The sequence below is a fragment of the Cyprinodon tularosa genome, unplaced genomic scaffold (assembly GCF_016077235.1).
Source record: "Cyprinodon tularosa strain WSP-4 unplaced genomic scaffold, ASM1607723v1 ctg484, whole genome shotgun sequence".
NCBI lineage: Eukaryota > Metazoa > Chordata > Actinopteri > Cyprinodontiformes > Cyprinodontidae > Cyprinodon > Cyprinodon tularosa.
Window position 1 is genome coordinate 698,432 of NW_024039212.1, and position 19,822 is coordinate 718,253.

A 19,822-nucleotide genomic window follows, 5' to 3' on the forward strand; every position below is an offset into this window, starting at 1 on the left:
TTGTATTATTCAAACTTAAGGAATAGAGGCATCTTATTTTATCTCACATGCTTTAGTTCACAGTACATATTTATATGCAAATCTGCATAGTTCACCTTATCTGAAAATGTTTGTGCTGAGGCTTCTTACAGCAAATCATTACTTGGACTTCCTTATATTCCCTGTTCATTAGCATATTGATGAAAGATTTTATAGTCTATATAATAATACCTGCTTTGATTTACTATTGCCCCCTCCCACTAGTCTTACACAAACACACACAGACTTCTCTTCCAGCACCCCTTTTGGTCATGCATTTGTTGCATTGTGGGGACAGTATAAGGTCAAATTCCCAGGAATATGCTACATTGTATGAACTTGTGTGTACTTGTGGGGACCAGTTGATTGCTAACTATGAGGAAAAGTTATCTTCATGGGTTGGGGTTTAGGTTTAGGTCTAAGCTGTAAACTGAGTTTAGGTTAACTATATGTAGTAATAGTTTTTTGGATAAGGACCTTTTAGGCCATTGAAATGAACAGGAAATGGTTGAAAGTAAGTTCCCATATCGGGACATACTGTAGCAAGTGTGTGTTTGTGTGTAGGGGTGTGCCTGTCCCTGTGAGACAAGGTCCAGAACTAAAACCTAAGTGATTCTGAGCAGACATGACATGAAAAATACAATTTTGAGTTATACTTTTCTCATAAACCAATTCATCCTCATTTCATGTCAGGATTCAGAAAGGAAGTAAAAAATCAATACAAATGACATCCTGCTCCCTCCATGCTCTGGAGGAAGAATACAGCTCTAACTTGAATGAATTGCTGCCGCTGGTAACATAAAATAGAAGTAAGTTTATCCAACTTATTTTTATTTTTATTTTATGGTTTAACTTGAAATTATTAACTTAATTTCTATTATCAGTTAAAGCAATTCATTGGAAGTTGGAGCTGAATGCATCTCAGACTGACAGAAGAACAGTAGGAATTATCTGTATGCATTCTCTGTGTGATATTTCCAATAAATTACAATATAAGACTATGAAGGCTGTTCTTGAATTACAGTTACAGTACTTTGGTTTCTCTTAAAAAAAAAAAAAACATTTCAGGGGTTATTTCTTAAGATAATATAAAAATGGATCTTACCGTGCTCATCCAGTAGTATGTTGTCAGGTTTGATGTCTCTGAAATTGAAAACAGAATGCTGTAAGATTATTATCCACTGGTGTTAAAATGGCTTTATTTATATAGAGTATTAAAGTTTGATACAGTCAGCATATTTTAGATTGAACTACAAAAGCAACTCTTGACTGAATGGCTTAATCTTAAAACAAAATAAGCAGACTGTTTTTAAGTTAATGTCTTGTGAGAGAGATGGAGAGTTTGATGAACGGATGGTAGATGTGGTCTTGAGATGTACGGTACAGGTGTGCTTGTGTATTAAAAGGAGATTTAGCAGAACGTCGTTGTTTTGGTTGATGGAGAACTCATTAAGCATTTATAGAATATGTTGCACCTCTTTTCTCAATAGTTTTCTAATCAAATTATTACTTTTTTTTATTACAGGTGCTGGTCATAAAATTAGAATATCATGAAAAAGTAGATTGATTTCAGTAATTCCATTTAAAAAGTGAAACTTGTATATTATATTCATACATTACATACAAACTCATATATTTCAGATGTTTATTTTGTTTAATTTTGATGATTACAAATGACAACAAATGAAAATCTCAAATTCATCATATCAGAGAATTAGAATATTACTGAAGACCAATAAAAACAAAGGATTTATAGAAATGTTGGCCAACTGAAAAGTATGAACATGAAAAGTATGAGCATGTACAGCACTCAGTATTTAGTTGGGCCTCCTTTGGCCTGTATTACTGCAGCAATGCGGCGTGGCATGGAGTCGATCCGTCTGTGGCACTGCTCAGGTGTTATGATAGCCCAGGTTGCTCTAATAGTGGCTTTTAGCTCTTCTGAATTGTTGGGTCTGGTGTATTGCATCTTCTTCTTCACAATACCCCATAGATTTTCTATGGGGTTAAGGTCAGGAGAGTTTGCTGGCCAATTAAGAACAGGGATACCATGGTCCTTCAACCAGGTACTGGTAGCTTTGGCACTGTGTGCAGGTGCCAAGTCCTGTTGGAAAATGAAATCTGCATCTCCAAAAAGTTGGTCAGCTGCAGGAAGCATGAAGTGCTCTAAAACTTCCTGGTATGTGGCTGCGTTGACCCTGGACCTCAGAAAACACAATGGACCAACACCAGCAGATGACATGGCACCCCAAACCATCACTGACTGTGGAAACTTTACACTGGACTTCAAGCAACGTGGATGAAGTGCCTCTCTTCTTTTCCTCCAGACTCTGGGACCTTGATTTCCAAAGGAAATGCAAAATTTACTTTCATCAGAGAACATGACTTTGGACCACTCACCAGCAGTCCAGTCCTGTTTCTCTTTAGCCCAGGCAAGACGCTTCTGACGCTGTCTGTGGTTCAAGAGTGGCTTGACACAAGGAATGCGACAGCAGAAACCCATGTCTTTCATACGTCTGTGTGTGGTGGTTCTTGAAGCACTCACTCCAGCTGCAGTCCACTCTTTGTGAATCTCCCCCACATTTTTGAAGGGGTTTTGTTTCACAATCCTCTCCAGGGTGCGGTTATCTCTCTTGCTTGTACACTTTTTTCAACCACATCTTTTCCTTCCCTTCGCCTCTCTATTAATGTGCTTGGACACTGAGCTCTGTGAACAGCCAGCCTCTTTAGCGATGACCTTTTGTGTCTTGCCCTCCTTGTGCAAGGTGTCGATGGTCGTCTTTTGGACAACTGTCAAGTCAGCAGTCTTCTCCATGATTGTGTAGCCTATAGAACTAGACTGAAAGACCATTTAAAGGCTTTTGCAGGTGGTTTGAGTTAATTAGCTGATTAGAGTGTGGCACCAGGGGCCATCAATTTTGAACCTTTTCACAATATTCTAATTTTCTGATATGATGAATTTGAGATTTTCATTTGTTGTCATTTGTAATCATCAAAATTAAACAAAATAAACATCTGAAATATATGAGTTTGTATGTAATGTATGAATATAATATACAAGTTTCACTTTTTAAATGGAATTACTGAAATCAATCTACTTTTTCATGATATTCTAATTTTATGACCAGCACCTGTATTTAATTTTTACCTTTGTAACAGTGCAACCATGGTGTTTACACCCCTTATAATGTATTCCCCACCGTTTGGCTTTTTACTGGTACTATAATTATGCTGCCCAGCTCAGACCTTGAACCGCAAACCTTTAAAGTTTTTCTTCTTTGTCTTCCACGCCACCTGCATGTTCATTCACAGAGGTGTGGCAATTCGTTCCCTTATATGGAATAATCGGGGTGGTGATAAATCAGATTTACATTTCTCCGGAATGTGCGCTCACTTATGCACAGGTGGACTGTATGGATTATATGAGAAAAAATTTACGATAATTTACTGAAGTAAAAGCCCATGGTAGGAGAAAAAGTTGGAGAAATGTATGACCAGAATACAAAAATGTTGTTGCATGAGGCTAGTGATATTATAAGATCAACCGAGGCTTTGAGGTGTTAGTCAAGTAGTGGAGGGTGCGTTTCCGTGAAATGCGTATTGAGACTTGTTTCATTTAGGGGAGGGGCAAAAATCGATGACGTCCAAAGCCTCACTACATACCACGTGACTGCTTCAGGAAGATTGTTCTCTTCTAAGACATTTTACGCACAAAAACCTTACAAAAGATTTTATTATACACATTAATCAATTTCAAAGGAATTGAAATGGGGAAAAAAAAACAAGAAAAACAATTGCAAAACAATCACAGATTATATTGCCAAATATGGTCATGCACTTGACCAGTAGGTTGTGACATGTTCACATGAAGCTTCATGAACTGTGGGGATGGTTAAAGCAATTTGCCCAAACAGGTCAATGCCTAATGAGGCTTCCTCTCACCATCACTACGATGCGGTCCAATGACTGAAATAATGAGCTAACTGGGAGCAGGTGCGTGGAGAAGGGACTAGAAGGGACCTGGGGGGAAATGGAGAGTGGCAGTAGGGGGCAACGGAGACCAACAGAGAATTAACTTGGGACTGAAAAGTAACTAAGATAAACTAAGAAACACCAATAAGGAAATTAACCCACGATGAGACAATAAATAAAATAGGATGACCAAAAGAAAATTATAGGGTGGGGCAAAGGACAGGGGATAACAATAACACCAAGGTAAAACATGATCTAAAGATGACTGCAAACAAAGAATGACAAAAAAAACTACAGCTAATATATCAATTACAAAAATGCTAAATAAAAAGATAACTGGAAAAACATCAAGAAAGAATAAAACTAAGAAATAATTCCAGACAAGATCATTCTTACCAATAAAACAACATAAACAAAAATAAAGTCTAGCACAGTAGACCATGAGAAGACCGTTATCAAAAATGAGTCACATCTCATTCAAAAAAAGGTTTTTCTATGGAGTACAATTTGTATTCTGATTTAAATTAAGCCTTTTTTTATTTTTTATTAACTGTTGTGGTTCATAAGTTTTTGAATTTAACTGTATTAATATAAGCTACCCAAACATTGACCCAAAGTCACACTTGGTGGAACCTGTTACAGTAAATTCAGAGAGCAGTTGACGGGAATAAATACATTTTCAACTAATTCAAAGGAGAGACCCAGGATGAGTTCTCCCACTGTGACAAAGCCACCAACAGCTCTACCTGGATCCCAGCTGGTAAAGCAGTTGGTGGATGAATACTGTCCTTACAGGCTTCATTTAAATTCAAACCTAGAATTTTCTTTCCTTTTTATCTTAACTTTTATTTATCTCCTCACTTGCAGAGATAAATAAATAGACTTGCTGTCTCACACAGCAACACTGTGAGAGTGATAAAGTGAGACTGCATGTTGTGATTTAATTGTCTCTGTAAAGTGCCTTGAGATGACATGTTATGACCTGGTAAATAAACTGAATTGGATTGATTCAGTCTTTGAGTGTCTCTTCTTCCTTTTATCATGTGTTTTTCATACGATACTTCATTTCATTTTTTCCTCTTTTTTCCACCCCATTGCAGCTTGCTCAAAACAGGAACAAAATTTGTAACCAAGCAGATAGAGTACGTACTCCATGTACACCTAAATACTGTAGACTGATGAATTTGGATCAGAAGCCTCCTCCCCATCAGCGTGTTTATTGCTATGCTTGTGTGGCAACATGCTAAAACTAAAGAACTAAAGTACAGTGTGTTCTCTGCTTCACAGTATATAAAATAAATTGTCCCATGATAATCAATATTCAAAGCTATTCAAAAACTCTAAGAATTTTTATTTTAGCATGTCGAAGGCAACAGGAAAAAAAGAAGAAAAATGGACCTTTATGTATCTTTATGTTTCTCTGGCACAGTCTTTTAGACAAGGACGACCTGTAGCCGAGCTCTAGGGTGCTATGGCATATTTACTAAAATGGGCCCAAGCAGAGTTGAGAAAGGTTGACCATGTAACCCTTAATTAGCTGATATTTGCCTCAAAAGGTGAAAGTAAAGAAGATAAAGGAGGGGTGAAGCTGTCACTAAAAAAAGCAAGCTGCTCAGGAAAACGAAAGGCCATATTGTCATTGTGAGACCAAAGGGTCACAAGGGGCCAAGACAGTAAAAGTCAAAGCGGACATAGTATGTGTACATTTAAAAGACATGATTGTTTGTTTGGATTTAATCAAACACCAATTTCTGCCCACACATTTTCTCATTTACAGTTTCCCCTTCTGTTTATCATTATTTATTGGAGATGGTTTTGTATGTGTGAAGAAGTAGGGTTTCCCCAATTTTGTTAGGTTTAACAGAAAAGGAGTCTTTAATAATGAATAGGCAGCTTTTCTCCTGTTTCACTAAGTATTTTATAAAACTGTAAAATGGTACTTATATAGCACTTCTCCCAGTCAGGAGACTGACAAAAGCACTTTATACTATATTCATTAATTCACTCATTCACGCACACACTCACACAATGATGGGAGCAAACTACATTGTAGCCACAGCTGCCCTTTGGCTCACGGACAGAAGCTCGCACTGGCGCCACTGGAGATTCCAGCGCCACCTTTTCTTAGCAATTCTTGACGTCCACTGACTAAACCACATATGCACTGCAATAATATACCCTGTGAAGCTTCTGCTCCTGATCAACTTGACAAACAAAATTGTTCTTACTGGTTTTGTCATGGTTGTGCCTATTTGGACTTCTGTTTGAGTTTATTTTTAAGTTTTCAGTTCCATTATGGTTTATGTTATTCTGTATTTTCTTGTTCATTGGTTTATTCTCCATTCTGTGTTATATTTTGTCAGTTACTCTCTGTTTCCCCCTTGTGCCAGAACTCCCTTCCCTTAGCTCCTTCTAATTACCCCAGTCTACACCTGCTCCCTATCAGATAATTAGTCCTACCATTGTTTCTCTCTCCCATATATACACCTACTGTTTTATTACTCTTTGCTAGTTTCATGTTGCTTGGCTCCCTATGTGTGTTTTCCACTGTTGTCTCCTGGTTTTTCGTTCTTGGATTTTGGTTTCTGTTGCTTTTTTTTATTAAATTTGCAAAACTCATATATATATATATATTAGGGATGGAACGGTTTATGAAAACCTTCTGCGCTCCAGACTGCCTGCGCAAAGCAAAGCCTACAGCCTTCACTGTGGCTCCCGTCCGCTCCACTCTGAGTTCCTTGGAGATCGTAGAGGGCATGCGCAAGATGATTGAATTCCAAATGATCCAGAGTTTCCGCAGATCATTAAAAAAAAATTACAATTCATTAATTTTTTTAAATTTTTTCATTAATTTCATAAATTTTTTATGGGATTTCGTTATAACAATCAACATATACCGTACCGAACCGTTCCACCCCTAATATATATATATATCATCTGCTTCCTCATCTCTGCATTTGGATCCTCAACCAACCTCCACCACATGCTGACAGGTTTTGTTCTAAACCTGTTTTTCTTTGTCTTTCCAAAACAAACTCTAAACTGACTCTGAGAGCATAAGATTGGTGTGCCTGAAATCATAAAATGTATAGACCCCTAGAACAAATTTTTAGATGAACTGGAGTTGAACTAATGGAAACTAAAAAAAATAACTGAATGAATATAACTTTATACAGAACATATCCTAACTTATAGTGACACATTTCAGTTTCTTTCTTTTCCTTTTTCATTTTTAAGACAAAGCATTTTTGGGTGAACCTTTTGCTGCTCATTTTAATAGAGGTAGGAGATATTGTAACACATTAGGACATAGCTGATTAAATACGGGGGGGTGGCTAAACAAAAGCATATTTCAATTTAAAAAATGGATTAGAATTAGTGTACACAACTGCATCTTAAAATATATACACTATATATACTAATAGAGACACGGTTAATAAACACTGTTAAGACTACATGACTAGTGTTAAAGTTAAATATTAAGTTATACTACAGTTTACACTGCTGCTCAATGAAAATCATTTGTAGTAAAATACAATAAAAAATCAGCAACCTTTGAGTTTCAAACTGCATTTCTAGATTAATATGGGGAAATCAGGATACCTGTATACTGAAATAGGGAGATTATTCTTTGATCTAAGAACATAGACATCTTTGCATTATTATTCTCTTCAGAATCCCAGAAAAAAAGGGGAATAGTCCAATATTCCTCGCAGATGTTTATAAGGTTGGTTTGGCACAAAATATTCTCTCATAAAAAGCAATCTGGGCTGTGTGTTATCAAAGTTTGTTGCACTGTTATCTTGTAGAAAGAAAGGTCATGGGTTTGATTGCCTGCCTGAGTTTTTTCTGTGTGTCTCTCCAGGTACTCAAGTCACCTAAAAAACTGTGTGTAATAATGGAGGAGCTGCAAAGTTCTGAAGCTCATTTGGGTGGAAGCTATTGACAGAACAACTATCATCAGTTGTACACTTCACAAATCAGGCCTTTTTTTTAATCACAGACTTATATTATTTGCATCATTAACTCTTAAAATTTGTATATATTTTCAATCAATGCAGTGATAATTTCACAAGGGTTTGTCAAGAGATATTTTTCGTCAAAACACTTATTTAAAAAAAGCTATTAAGTATTAATTCTGTTACGGTTTGTTTAAAACTCAAAAGCCGGGGCATTTCTCCAAGTCCTTGCAAAAGTTTCAAAATCCAGCAAATGTATTTATTGATCTAATATGTTATCCTCATGTTTGCAGTTAATAAGCTCATTAGGTTCCAACTCTTCATTTCAACTGTAAAGCATACGACTAACACAGAAACTAGTTGCTTCCTTCCAGAAGTTTGCCACGTGTTGGTATCTTGGGTTAATTCAAGCGCAGCACACTCTGGTGCAGAGAACAGATGGGTCTATTGCAGCTCCGGTCACAGCAGGGTTATGTGAAAAATTGTTTTTGTTGAGGTGAAACCTCCACCATCTGCAGCAATTACAACTGTTTCTAAGAATAATTCAGAGGTGAACAAAAGATTTGTGAGAAAAACAGTTGAGCTGCTCCAAAATATTTAGTAAATTAGTGAAAAAAGGAGGCTCAAAGTTGAGCACTTTGTGGAGCATCTAGAGGTGGAAAAAACAGAGCCAACAAAAAAGTTCAATTTCCAATAAAAAAAAAGGCAGAATGCCTTGGTCTGATCCTTTGTCTGATCAAGTGAGGTATAAGAAACAAGATGCCTCTTATACCTTTCTTACATCCTACACACTCAAAATTCAAAACACCTATTAGAAGACCATGATGAGGGGCCGGGTTTATTCAGTGTAAGCTGATCCCTTTGGCTTTTCTCCTGCTTGAATGGCCTTACAAGCTATTAGCAGGATCTAATGACCTCATTACAGCCTGCTATGAGAGGAATAAGGGTAAGTTAATCCCGTACCTGGACATATGATGCAGAACTGTTACCAGAGCTGACTGACACACCTGAGAATTGAGGCTTTCATACACTCACATACAATCCTTGAACCTCAAAGCAGTTTTCTCAAATTAGGTTAAGCAGTGGAAAAAAAACTGGGACCTTGCTAGAAAAGTTTAAGTAAGTAAGTTTACGTTTAAGATATTCAGGGTATTGAAAGAAAATTTAATGATCATTATCTTTTTTAAATAATCAAATTATTTTTTTTTTAACCAATTGGTTTATTTCTGAAAGAAAATGAGACTGAAAATATTATATATTTAAATTAAAAAATATTTTAAAAAAAGTAAAACAATGTTAAAAGCGATCAACTTTCAAAAAATATGTTTTTCGAATCACATTTTATTGAAAATTACATCCCTGAAACTGTTTACATCCTTCTTGAAAATTATCTATATGATGCTTACAAAACTTTTAAACTTTTAACTGTGTCATAATGCTATTCCTTCTATAAATTTATGCCCAAAGCACATTTTTCACTGCATGAGTTCTACTCTGAGTAGCAGCCTCTCCTTGAAAAACAAGTGCATCACATTTTACAGGGAGCAGTGATTACCTTCACCGTCCAAGATGCAGCTATCCTACTAACGCCTGACCAGCAAGCAGTCATATAAGACAGAAGGTGTCCATTTCTGCTCAAATATGAGATTCAAATGCATGTTTAAGACCTCATATGCAGTGACAGCTACTGTTTTTTTGTCAGCTGATGTTGAGTCACATTATTTTTTCTCAGCTCCAATAAGTCTCCAACTTTCTTTATCCTTCCTATAGAAAAGCCTAATCGCCAGAAGTGGCAAAACGCCAAGCTGCAGAGGTTCTAGGGCAGCATAATGAAATGGAGGAAACCCACATCGGTGAGAGAAGGAAAGTGTCTTCCATGTTGGAAAAATAGCAGCGGAAAACAATTAATATTTTATAACAAATAAATACTCCATAGTGCCAAAGGCAATATTACATCCTATAAATGCCTATAGTTTACTTTGAAAGTCTTAAAAACACATGATACATAAAATTTAATGGTATTACAGTGAAAAATGTGGATATAATTAAGAGATTACTACTATAGTTTTGGATTTTACGATAAAATGACAGTATTCCTATTACGGTAAGTTAATTACACATCAAAATGTTTGCATTATTTATATTATGTCAATTAACCGTCATAACTATGCTAGTTTACTTTGAAATGATTTTTAAATGTTTGTTTCAGCAGACTTTAAATGGTAAAAACTGTAAATATATATCATTCACATTGCTGATGTGTTTTGCAGGACTCATAACTAATTAAGATTGTCCTCCACCCTTACTGGCACCTCTAAAGATGTGTAAAAATAATTTAAATAGCTTTAGTTTTTTGCATCATCACCAGAATCTCACATTTCAATTATAAACATTTTTCTTATTTACAGTTTATTCTTTCACTTCATAATTTCTAGGAATTTATCTTAGAATTCCTCTTCCCATGTAATGTATTTGCATTATGAGGCAGAGGTCATTTTCTGAAATATGCTTCAATATACAAAAGAAATTAGAACCTTTAATTTGGTTCAGACATAACTGTGCTGATCTGTTATAATCAAGGCCGAATGTTTATCTTGCAAGCATGTCAGAGAGGAGAATGTAAGTTATAAAAAAATCTACTTAAGGATACAACTGCAGAAACTGCCTCTTTATCTCACCTTTCAAGTCTGGTATTAGAGAGGCACTGAGGACAGTGCGTGCCAACTTAAACTATGCCATCAGATCAATGAAGCACAACCACAGCCAGAAAATCCCGGATGTTTTCCACGCCGCCAGCAACACCAGGAGGATGTGGCAAGGCATACGGGCGATGAGAAACTACAAACTCCCCTCAGGGCTGCGTCCTGAGCTCCCTGCTGTTCACCCAGATGACACAAGAAAGCGTCTCCAGGTTCACCACCAATCAGATTGCAAAATTCGCAGACGACCCCACGATGGTGGGGTTTCTTTATCTAACCATAAACATTTTTTTTTTTTATAAAAATATCAAAAAACAATGTCTGCTTGCTAGAAAGTTAGAAATTTGCTAAATATTATGGGAGCTAAATTTGGAGCCTTGTGCTTTGGTCCCATAAAAACAAATACAAAGTGGAAATGAAAACTTTCAACCATGGTGGAGAGTCTTTAATGCTGTGGGCCAGTTTTATTTTTTTAAAAGTAAAAACAATCCAGTTGACTTTGTTTCCAAGTTTTAAGATAATTCGCTTCCCATCAGGAAAGATTATTCAATTCAAAATGTCAGAAATTGCATTGAGTTCAAGGCTTTATAGAGTGGACCAAAAACAAAGCCTTGTTTTGGCTTGATGGGCCAGTTTCTTTTCTAAAGATGCTGTGAAACTTGGAATAGTACATGTAACTGAAAATTAAAAAAAAAGCACCAGGACCTTTTAAATGAAAACTCTCACATGACCGCTGATTGTCATTGTGTTTTTCAGTAGGAAGATGATTCACAACTAATGCCTGAATCTTAACATAAAATTCACCTTGTTCAATGAGTGAAAAGAAGGAAAGAGTACATCAGAAAAAAATCTATAACTCTGGGGGATGCATATGTGCAGTGCCATTCACATGCATTTCAGTTTTTTATTTCCCCAACGCAGGATTTAAACAGCTGAAAAAGATGTAGATTTGTTTTATGCATTTTACATATTTTACCAAAGGTGTCAATAAGCGAGAAAAATCCAAATATGTATGATAATAAGCCGCCTATGCATAGATACGTGTCATCCACTCAGAAATGTGTATGCTGACTGAATCAGTCTGTTCTGAGTACTGACACCCACCAGCCACTTAGGGCCTAGTCAGGCAGCAGCTTTCTTTGAACTCCAAGCTCCACTCGACACACAGTGACTAACGGTTCCAAGCCAATAAACTGCTACTTTTCAAACTCTGCCTCTCTTCTTTGAGCTGAGTAAAAGTAGCTGTGAGAAGTTGGAGATTGGATTGATGTGCATTCCCTGTAGCACATCAGTGAGTGCAAATGTATGCATATGATGGCCAATGCACTGTTCATTAAGAGACACAAAGACTTGTGTTTAACATGTTTAATATGAGCTCAAGGTGAACCTTGCCTAGCAAGCAGAAAAAAGCAGCTACAGCAAACTGAGAAGCCCAGGTCAAAACTCGCACCACAATTATCATCAATGAATAATTCAGTTAGTACGAAACATTCTGTGTTAAAACCTGTCAACTCTTCCTGGCTCCTCTGACTCATTAGATTTTCTTTTTTCTTCTCTTTTTATGTACCTCAGTACATTTTTTAAATAGCTTATGTCATCTAAACTCTCCATTCTTTCCTTTGTTATACAAGCAGGCACGTGAGAAAAATACAAAAGCATACAATTAATGATCTTTCTGGTGCAGCCTCGCCCCTCAAAAAGTCCATCATGTTCAGATCGCTGTACTCCTCCCCTTGTTTAATCTGTTGTTGTGTGATGGGCTGAGCTAGGGGAGATTTTCGACAATGATAATACTCAATTCACCATTTCCGAAGTGGAAATTGGAGAGCTTGCACCAGCTGGCATCTTAATCTGCATTTATGAAAGAGGTGAATAAAAATTCTCCCTCCCATCCTATTCCTGTCTTTCTTTCTCTCTCGCTCTCTGTTCTGCTTCTGCTGTGAAATAAAACATTAACACACTCCATAAATAAGAAACCTCTACTGAAGACAACAATTTTCCATGTTTAGGACAGCTGTTTTAAGAAAAAAAGAAAAATGACTTTACACGCTTTCTAATGAACAATTTGATTGGAAATCTATATCCTTTTATCTACATCTTATCAAACAGGTTAATTATAACTATATTCCATTTTTGGCAGCTTGGAAGAGGGCCAAGTTGGATGGAAGAGGGGATAGATTACTAGAGGATGAGTTGTCATGAGAGACAGAGCGCATATGAAAAACTAAAAGAAAGCATGGAATCTAAAAGCAAAAGAGAAAAGGCAACTAATCTAAACATTTAAACAGATTATTAAAGCAAATCTCTAGAGTTTAACCACATGCATATTACATTTTTCAAGGCGGTGCTGCATATACCTGCCTTGGTGTATAAGTCTGTTTTTGTTGTTGTTGTTTTTGTGTATACCTGTGCATTTTAATGTGATTTCCTGCTATGATTCTCATATCCCTTTTACCAGAGAGGAGCTCATGACCATCAGTGGACTCTCCACAGGTGACAGTATTGTCCCACTTTGAAAATATGCTTTTAGTCAGCCAGTTTTCTCTATTAGAACCTCTTAGAAATGAAACACAATTCCAACAACAATCGGAGACAGCGATACACACAACCTATCTCACGCAGATTTAAAATGTTTGCTGATTAGAAACCAGAACTGTCAACATCAGTTATCTGCTGCTGCCATCTTGTATTTCAGTTATGGACATTTCATTTATGTATTTATTGCCTGTCTCATAATTCTTTCAATAACAACGTTTATAACTTTTTTCTCATGTTTTAATCTCCTCCTTATTGCATGACAGATACATTGTTGCATAGTATGCATTTGCTAAACCCTTTGTTATTGTTGCTTTTGCTTAAAAAATAGTTATGCCTTTTCAAAATAGATTTCCATGTAATATACTTGATTTTTTCTTCTCTCTGTTGCAGCTTCTACAATGTAATGGTCTAACAAACTATTTGAATATTATCCATTCTTGTTTAATTATCTTTTTTTACAATTTATTGTTATTATAATGATTTCTCTAGGATGCTATAGCCCATCCGCTCAACAGGACTAAAGAGGAAAACTAACTTGACTAATTATGGCATGCTGCTGGCATACTATTAAAGATATGTAGGCCTACTGTCCAGGTAAATAAACTTAAAAAAAAACTAAAGTGAAAATTTGACAAAACACAATTCAGAAATTTCAGAAGCACTGAATTTTGGTCACATTACATTTAAAAAGACACTGACTGTGTCCGAACATCCACCCTAAGCCCTAAACCCCTAAATCACCATATATAGAGTGGTGACCATATAGTGGAATTTCTAGTGAACTTAGTTAACTAACCGTTTGGACAGATTATTTCTACTTTTCATGCCCCGTTGATCATGGACTTCCCATACGGTGCCATCTTTGTTCTCTCTCGCCCCCAAAACAAATCCCATGATGCTTTGCGAGGAGAGATCTTGTAAAGCATTCTAGGATATATCTGCTCATCTACAGTAGTGACTATGGATGCACACTACTTTTCAAAGTGCATTGTGGGAAGTTTGAGTCCAGAAATTTCTCATCCACTAGATATTTGGACACTCAAAAAATGGCGGAACCACTAAATAATGTTCTATATACGGGTTAGGGCGGACGTTCGGACAGAGGGGAAGAGAGAGTTGCGAGTAGTGGGCAGATCCAACCATGCAAGTACAAATAAGTACATTTCCAAGCAACATTAACAGAAAGTCTTGTGACAATGGACTCTGGAAAAGCAAGCTTTCAAGGCCATGAAAACAATGAAACCCTGGAGTAAAACACCTACATCCTTTTGGTTAGTACAAAGTATGATGTATTGCAAACAACACAACATTTGTCTGGAGGGGGTTCAGACGGATGACAAAGTAGAAACCCCATAAGTTCTACTGCCACTTAAAAGGTTGATTATTCACCAACCCCCATGAATCCTCCACTCTTTTTCATTACTGTGCTGCAGATGACACCACCCTAATTGGACTCATTATATGGCGGATGACTCTGCCTACAGGTGGGAGATTGACCATATTTCTTTTGATAGAAGTAACATCTGACCTGGTATTGCTCTTTAGTTTGGGCATTCTCTAAACTGTTGCTGATAAAAACTAAAAGTCTTGTCTAATTGTCTTCAGGGTTAATGTGTTGTTATTTGCTTGATCCTCTTTATTTTCTTAAGAAAGCCAGTAAAAGAACTACAGTATTAATGCTAACTAAATCCAGCCTGTTTTTCATTTTATACACGTTACTGTTATTTCAAATCTTATCTGTCAAACAGTGCTTCTATCCTAGATGATGGGAAAACAGATACTGCTGCCATTAACTGTTACATTTTCCTTTCACCTAAAGAACCTCTGGATAAGTGTGTGCAATTGTGTGTGAGCTCCCTCCTTAACCTCAGTTGGTTGCAGCATATAGCCTCTCACTCTGAGCCAATTTCTGGAGGTTTCTCCCTGTTAAAAGTGGGTCTTTCCCTTCCATTGTTGCTTAGCACAGACTCAGTATGAGGACTGAAGGAAGTTAATGACTCAATGCAATCAACCGTCCACTCTGGGTAGAGGCTTGCTCTGAAGATTGATGCAAAGTGAGTCATTTGCAGAATTGGATCTGGTGTCTCATAAAGTGCCTTAAGCTGACATGGGGTCTGAGTTGGCACCACATAAATAAACTAACCTTAATACACCTATTTTTGTGGTGTACAAGCATTTGGGTTGTGATTTGCTGTTGAGCTAAGTTGGGGTTTTGAGCATCAGGTCAGAGAAAGAGTAATTTTCTTAACCTTGTAGCCATAATTGGAAATCTCAGGGGGCTCAGGACCCACTCAATCTTCAAAAGATTTTTTAAGACAGAAAAAAGTAAGAAATCTGTCCTACCCAAAATGAAAAGCACGAGGCTCCAAAATGAAAGGAAAATTTCTGCCCTTGCCCACATTAAAATGTCAGTTTTACACAGAGCAGGTCATCAAAGAATCCAGCAGCTCAAAGATGTAATGGAATTTCATTTTTTTTTTTTATATATGGTCAATTTATGTACCTTTTAACATATGTGACATTTTTATTAGACATTCTAACATACCTGGTAAGAAATAAAAGAAAAAAATCAAGTCAGTTATACTTCATAAATGATTAAAAAAAACTTTCAGGAAAATGTGTTCCTGAAGTTGCATCCTCAGAGTTAATATAACCTTAAAATCTAATGTAACTATGTGTTTTCCTTGGAAACTCTAATAAACATTTAAAACTTTAAGGGATGTATACTGGAAAGTCGCCATTTTGTGATTCATTGCTTTTGTCTGCTAGACACCAAATATATTTAATGTGCACTCAGGGTCTTAGATCAACTACAGCTGCATACTGACTTGCTAAAAGCATCTGTAAACAGACTATATGCTATATAGTCTTTCCATTATGAGGATTCCAGGAGGCACCAACATGCCCCTGAGGATTTATCCATGGATAATCATTGTTGACGTAAAAGAAGCAAACAACCAATGCAATACAAAGCACACACACACTTGCTTTTTTACACACTCTTTCCATTTGCCTTGTTTAGAAAGACTTGTCAAGTCTCTGAAGATGTTATCTAATTGATGTTCAGTCTATTGTTGATCATTCAAAGCCCCCAGAGAGAAGCATCTAAACCAAACTAAAACCATCCCTTTTGTTTGAAGGTTTGAAAGTTTTAAAAATGTGTCTGTACTTAGCTTACATTGGGGACTTTGCATTATTTATTAAATGCAAAGCAATTCAGTTTATTATTATAGTGCCACTTTGTTTTAAGGCACTTTTTAAAAAAACATGAAAGCATATTAAAATTGATAAAATCAAGACCGACCCTAGTTAACAAACAATGAAGACAGGTTTAGTTTATTATCGGAATTTGTTAAATCGTTTTTAATGTAAGGAAAACCAGGCCATTATATCAACCCACTGACCTACAGCATTGTGGCTAAAGATATTGGCTCCTATATTGACTAATCGGATATCAGTGATTTGACATTGCAGCTCCAATCCACTGCACTTTACATGGAACTGCTATTTCTTACTTTTTGCAGTTTATTTGTTAATTAATAATATAAATTACATTGATTCCTGTGTAAAATTGGTTACCTTTTTTAACAATTTATGTTCATGTCCAAGTTAAAACCCTAACGCACAAGGCAAGATATACATGGTTTATTCTAGCATTAACGTGCTGTGTTAATGCCAGACTCTTATTGGGTGATAAAAAAAATATTGCCCTTAATCTATTCTCACAGTTTGGTTGGGAGCTGCGTCTATACTAATGATGACTATCTGATGTATATCTGGTGTTTGATGTATACCTGAGGCCGAGAATGAATCAGTCTTCTAACCAGTGTAGGCATATTGTGAAATTACCACATCGAACATGTCATGCTGACATGGATGCAGCTATAAGCATTGCTCTATCAGCTACGCAAACCAATCTCCTTGCTCAATGGATAGCCACAGGCTGTAACTGAAGGGCTTGAGCTCCTCCAGGCTGCCACAGGCGACCCATCTTACAAACTACCTGTGAGGCAAACTATCATGAGGAGAATGCCATGAAAGATGAGAAGTTGATCGGGCGACGTGTGTGTCAGATTTTTGGAGAGACTATACTATTAAAGTGGGACATCTATAGTTGTAAGTGGGACACTGTTCTTTGCAGCAAAAACACAGTAACAAATTAGCAAAAAAAAAAAAAAAGTATATATAACATTGTCAAAATCTCAAGTAAGAAGACGGAAATACATTTGATTTTGCAAACATAAAAAAGCTAAACATTTTCTTTTAAAGTCTGGAGTTAGCACACACATATCATGAATTCCTTTGGCAGAATTGAAATTAGTACTTTTAATCTAGATTAAACTAGATTAATTCCAAGATTATATTGAGATTAAATCAGATTAATTCCAAGATTATATTGTGATTAGTATAGATTTAAAAAAAAATCTATACACACCACTAGCTCATTCATTTAAGAGTTGAATTGGATCGGTATCGGACATCAGCCAATACACTCAGCCCAGGTATCGATATCAGATTGGAACCGAAAAAACTTGATTGGTGCATCTCTAATTGTTGCTGGTATTGTGTCACTGTTATTTTTCTTCCTGTAACTCTTTATTTGCACGGATGTTTTAGCGTCTTTACTAATATACATTATACAATAGTTACAGTATTTAATAATTAATATCCATAAATAAAAATATAGAGAATATGAACAAATCTCACTTATATTGCATCTATTTTTTCACATCTCTCCTTTTCTCTGATATAATGGTGGGCCAAATATGCCACTTTAAGATCTTTCAGGATGCCGTTTAGCTTCATTATGTACTTGGGGAAAAAAAGGGCACACAGAGCATTGCACTGTTCAGTGAACAGGTGCCCCTTAAGTTGTTTGCATGTTGGAAAGCAAGCCTTTTACAAACCCGTTACTACCATTGTTCTGAAAGGCTATCCTGATAAATAATTTGGGCTGCCACATATTCTTCTTCCTGTTGGATTATTTATTTATAAATCTGAAGCCATTTGATGCACTAAAGACATTTGCTGAACTTTTTCAAAAGAACACTTAGGTTTAATTAAACGTATTAATTTAAATACAACTCTAATTTGTATTATTTTCATTCTAAAACTATTTGGATAATGATATTTGACAATTGCATTAAAGAGTAGCTAGATCATGAGCCATAAAAACTAAATTTTGCAAGCAAACGATATAAAATAAAGCTGAGTACAATCCCTGTTAATTTTTTTTTTGCAATTATTATACCTAATGTGGTATAGCAAGTAAAATCTGTTCTCAATTTCTTCATATTTTGTTACGAAATTCGGAGGGACGCCAGTTCAGTTCGTGTACATTGAACCCGGTTGTTTCCCGTATTTTCATTGTTGGTTTTAGGTTGCAAAATGAATTATATGCAGATTCAAAATGATACAGAAAAATATGCCATTAATCCCATTGATTGATTGTTTTAGTTGGATTTTATTTTATGCCCCGCATAGATTTTCTTGTGTGCAAAAAATGCATGAGAAGTGCGCAATTGAGCAAGCATGAATCTTAGAGAGAACATGGCTTAGGCCTGGTGTAGTTCAAACATAAAACAAGGATATGCTTAGGTTAGGGCGGGGCTATTTGCAGAACCTATAGCAACCGGTTCATTGGTGGAGAGGAAAAATGACACTACCAATGATAAAGGCAGGCATAACCTAACTTAAATGGTTTAGATCATTCAAACACTTCGTTATACAAGATAGGAAAGAAAAGGGCAAAACATGTCGAAGGCTTAAGCATTTGTCAGGTAAGTTAAAGGGTTAAGCAACAGCAGTAGCAACAAATTATTTATGATCTAAAACCTGGGATTTGTACTTTAATGTGAAAGAATAAACAGGATTAAAAAAAAAAAGCATTCATAACCAAGCCTTAATTTTAAATAGAACTTTAAAATGTATTTTTCAAAACAGAAAGGGCAATTCTAAAAACATAAAAAAGGTGTTTTTTGTTAGCCTCACAAGACCATCCTGATCTCGCGAGCTTTCAAGGTTTCACTCACAGATCAGTCTGGCTACTCTCCGTTAAAGAAAATTTGGAGCAGTTCACCAAACGAACGTCCAATCAGCTTTGGCTTTGAGGCGGGTTGAGGTGTGACGCAACGAGAAGCGCGCAGTTCATTCTAAAGAACATGGCGGCTTCAGCCGATGAAACTAGCGTTAGCGTGGATATCGAGCAAGTTTTATCGGAATTACAGAGTATTTCTTCACTGAAAGAAGAGCAAAACACTGCTCTGGAGGCTTTTCTCAGAGGAAAAGATGTTTTTGCTCTTCTCCCGACTGGTTTCGGCAAGAGTTTGATCTATCTTTTGGCTCCTCTTCGTCGTCGCTCAGTTAGTACGTCATATGCTTCGTTGATCTGATTGGTTTATTTGGCCCGTCTATCACCAACATTGGACAATCAGCTAACCAGTATTTTCGCCACTTTCCAAAATTACTTCAACGGAAGGTTTCCAGATGGATATGCGGAGCAAATCCATCTGGCGGAGTCAGGTTAGTTTTTTGTGTGTGTGCGTGAATATTGGACAAAAAACAAGTTTAACAAGAAGGTTACTCTACTAGATAATTTAAGAGCAATTAGAGGGAGAGAGGGTATGAAAAAAAAGT

General features: G+C 36.4%; 1 protein-coding gene across 1 annotated transcript in view; it reads right to left on the minus strand.

Annotated features, from left to right (window-relative positions):
* The window catches only part of stk32a (serine/threonine kinase 32A), a 75,649-nt gene that overhangs the window by 29,380 nt on the left and 26,447 nt on the right, over positions 1-19,822 (minus strand). The window contains exon 4 of the mRNA XM_038302230.1: positions 1,124-1,161. Within this exon, the coding sequence (XP_038158158.1) occupies positions 1,124-1,161 (38 nt within the window). The remainder of the gene's footprint in view (positions 1-1,123; positions 1,162-19,822) is intronic.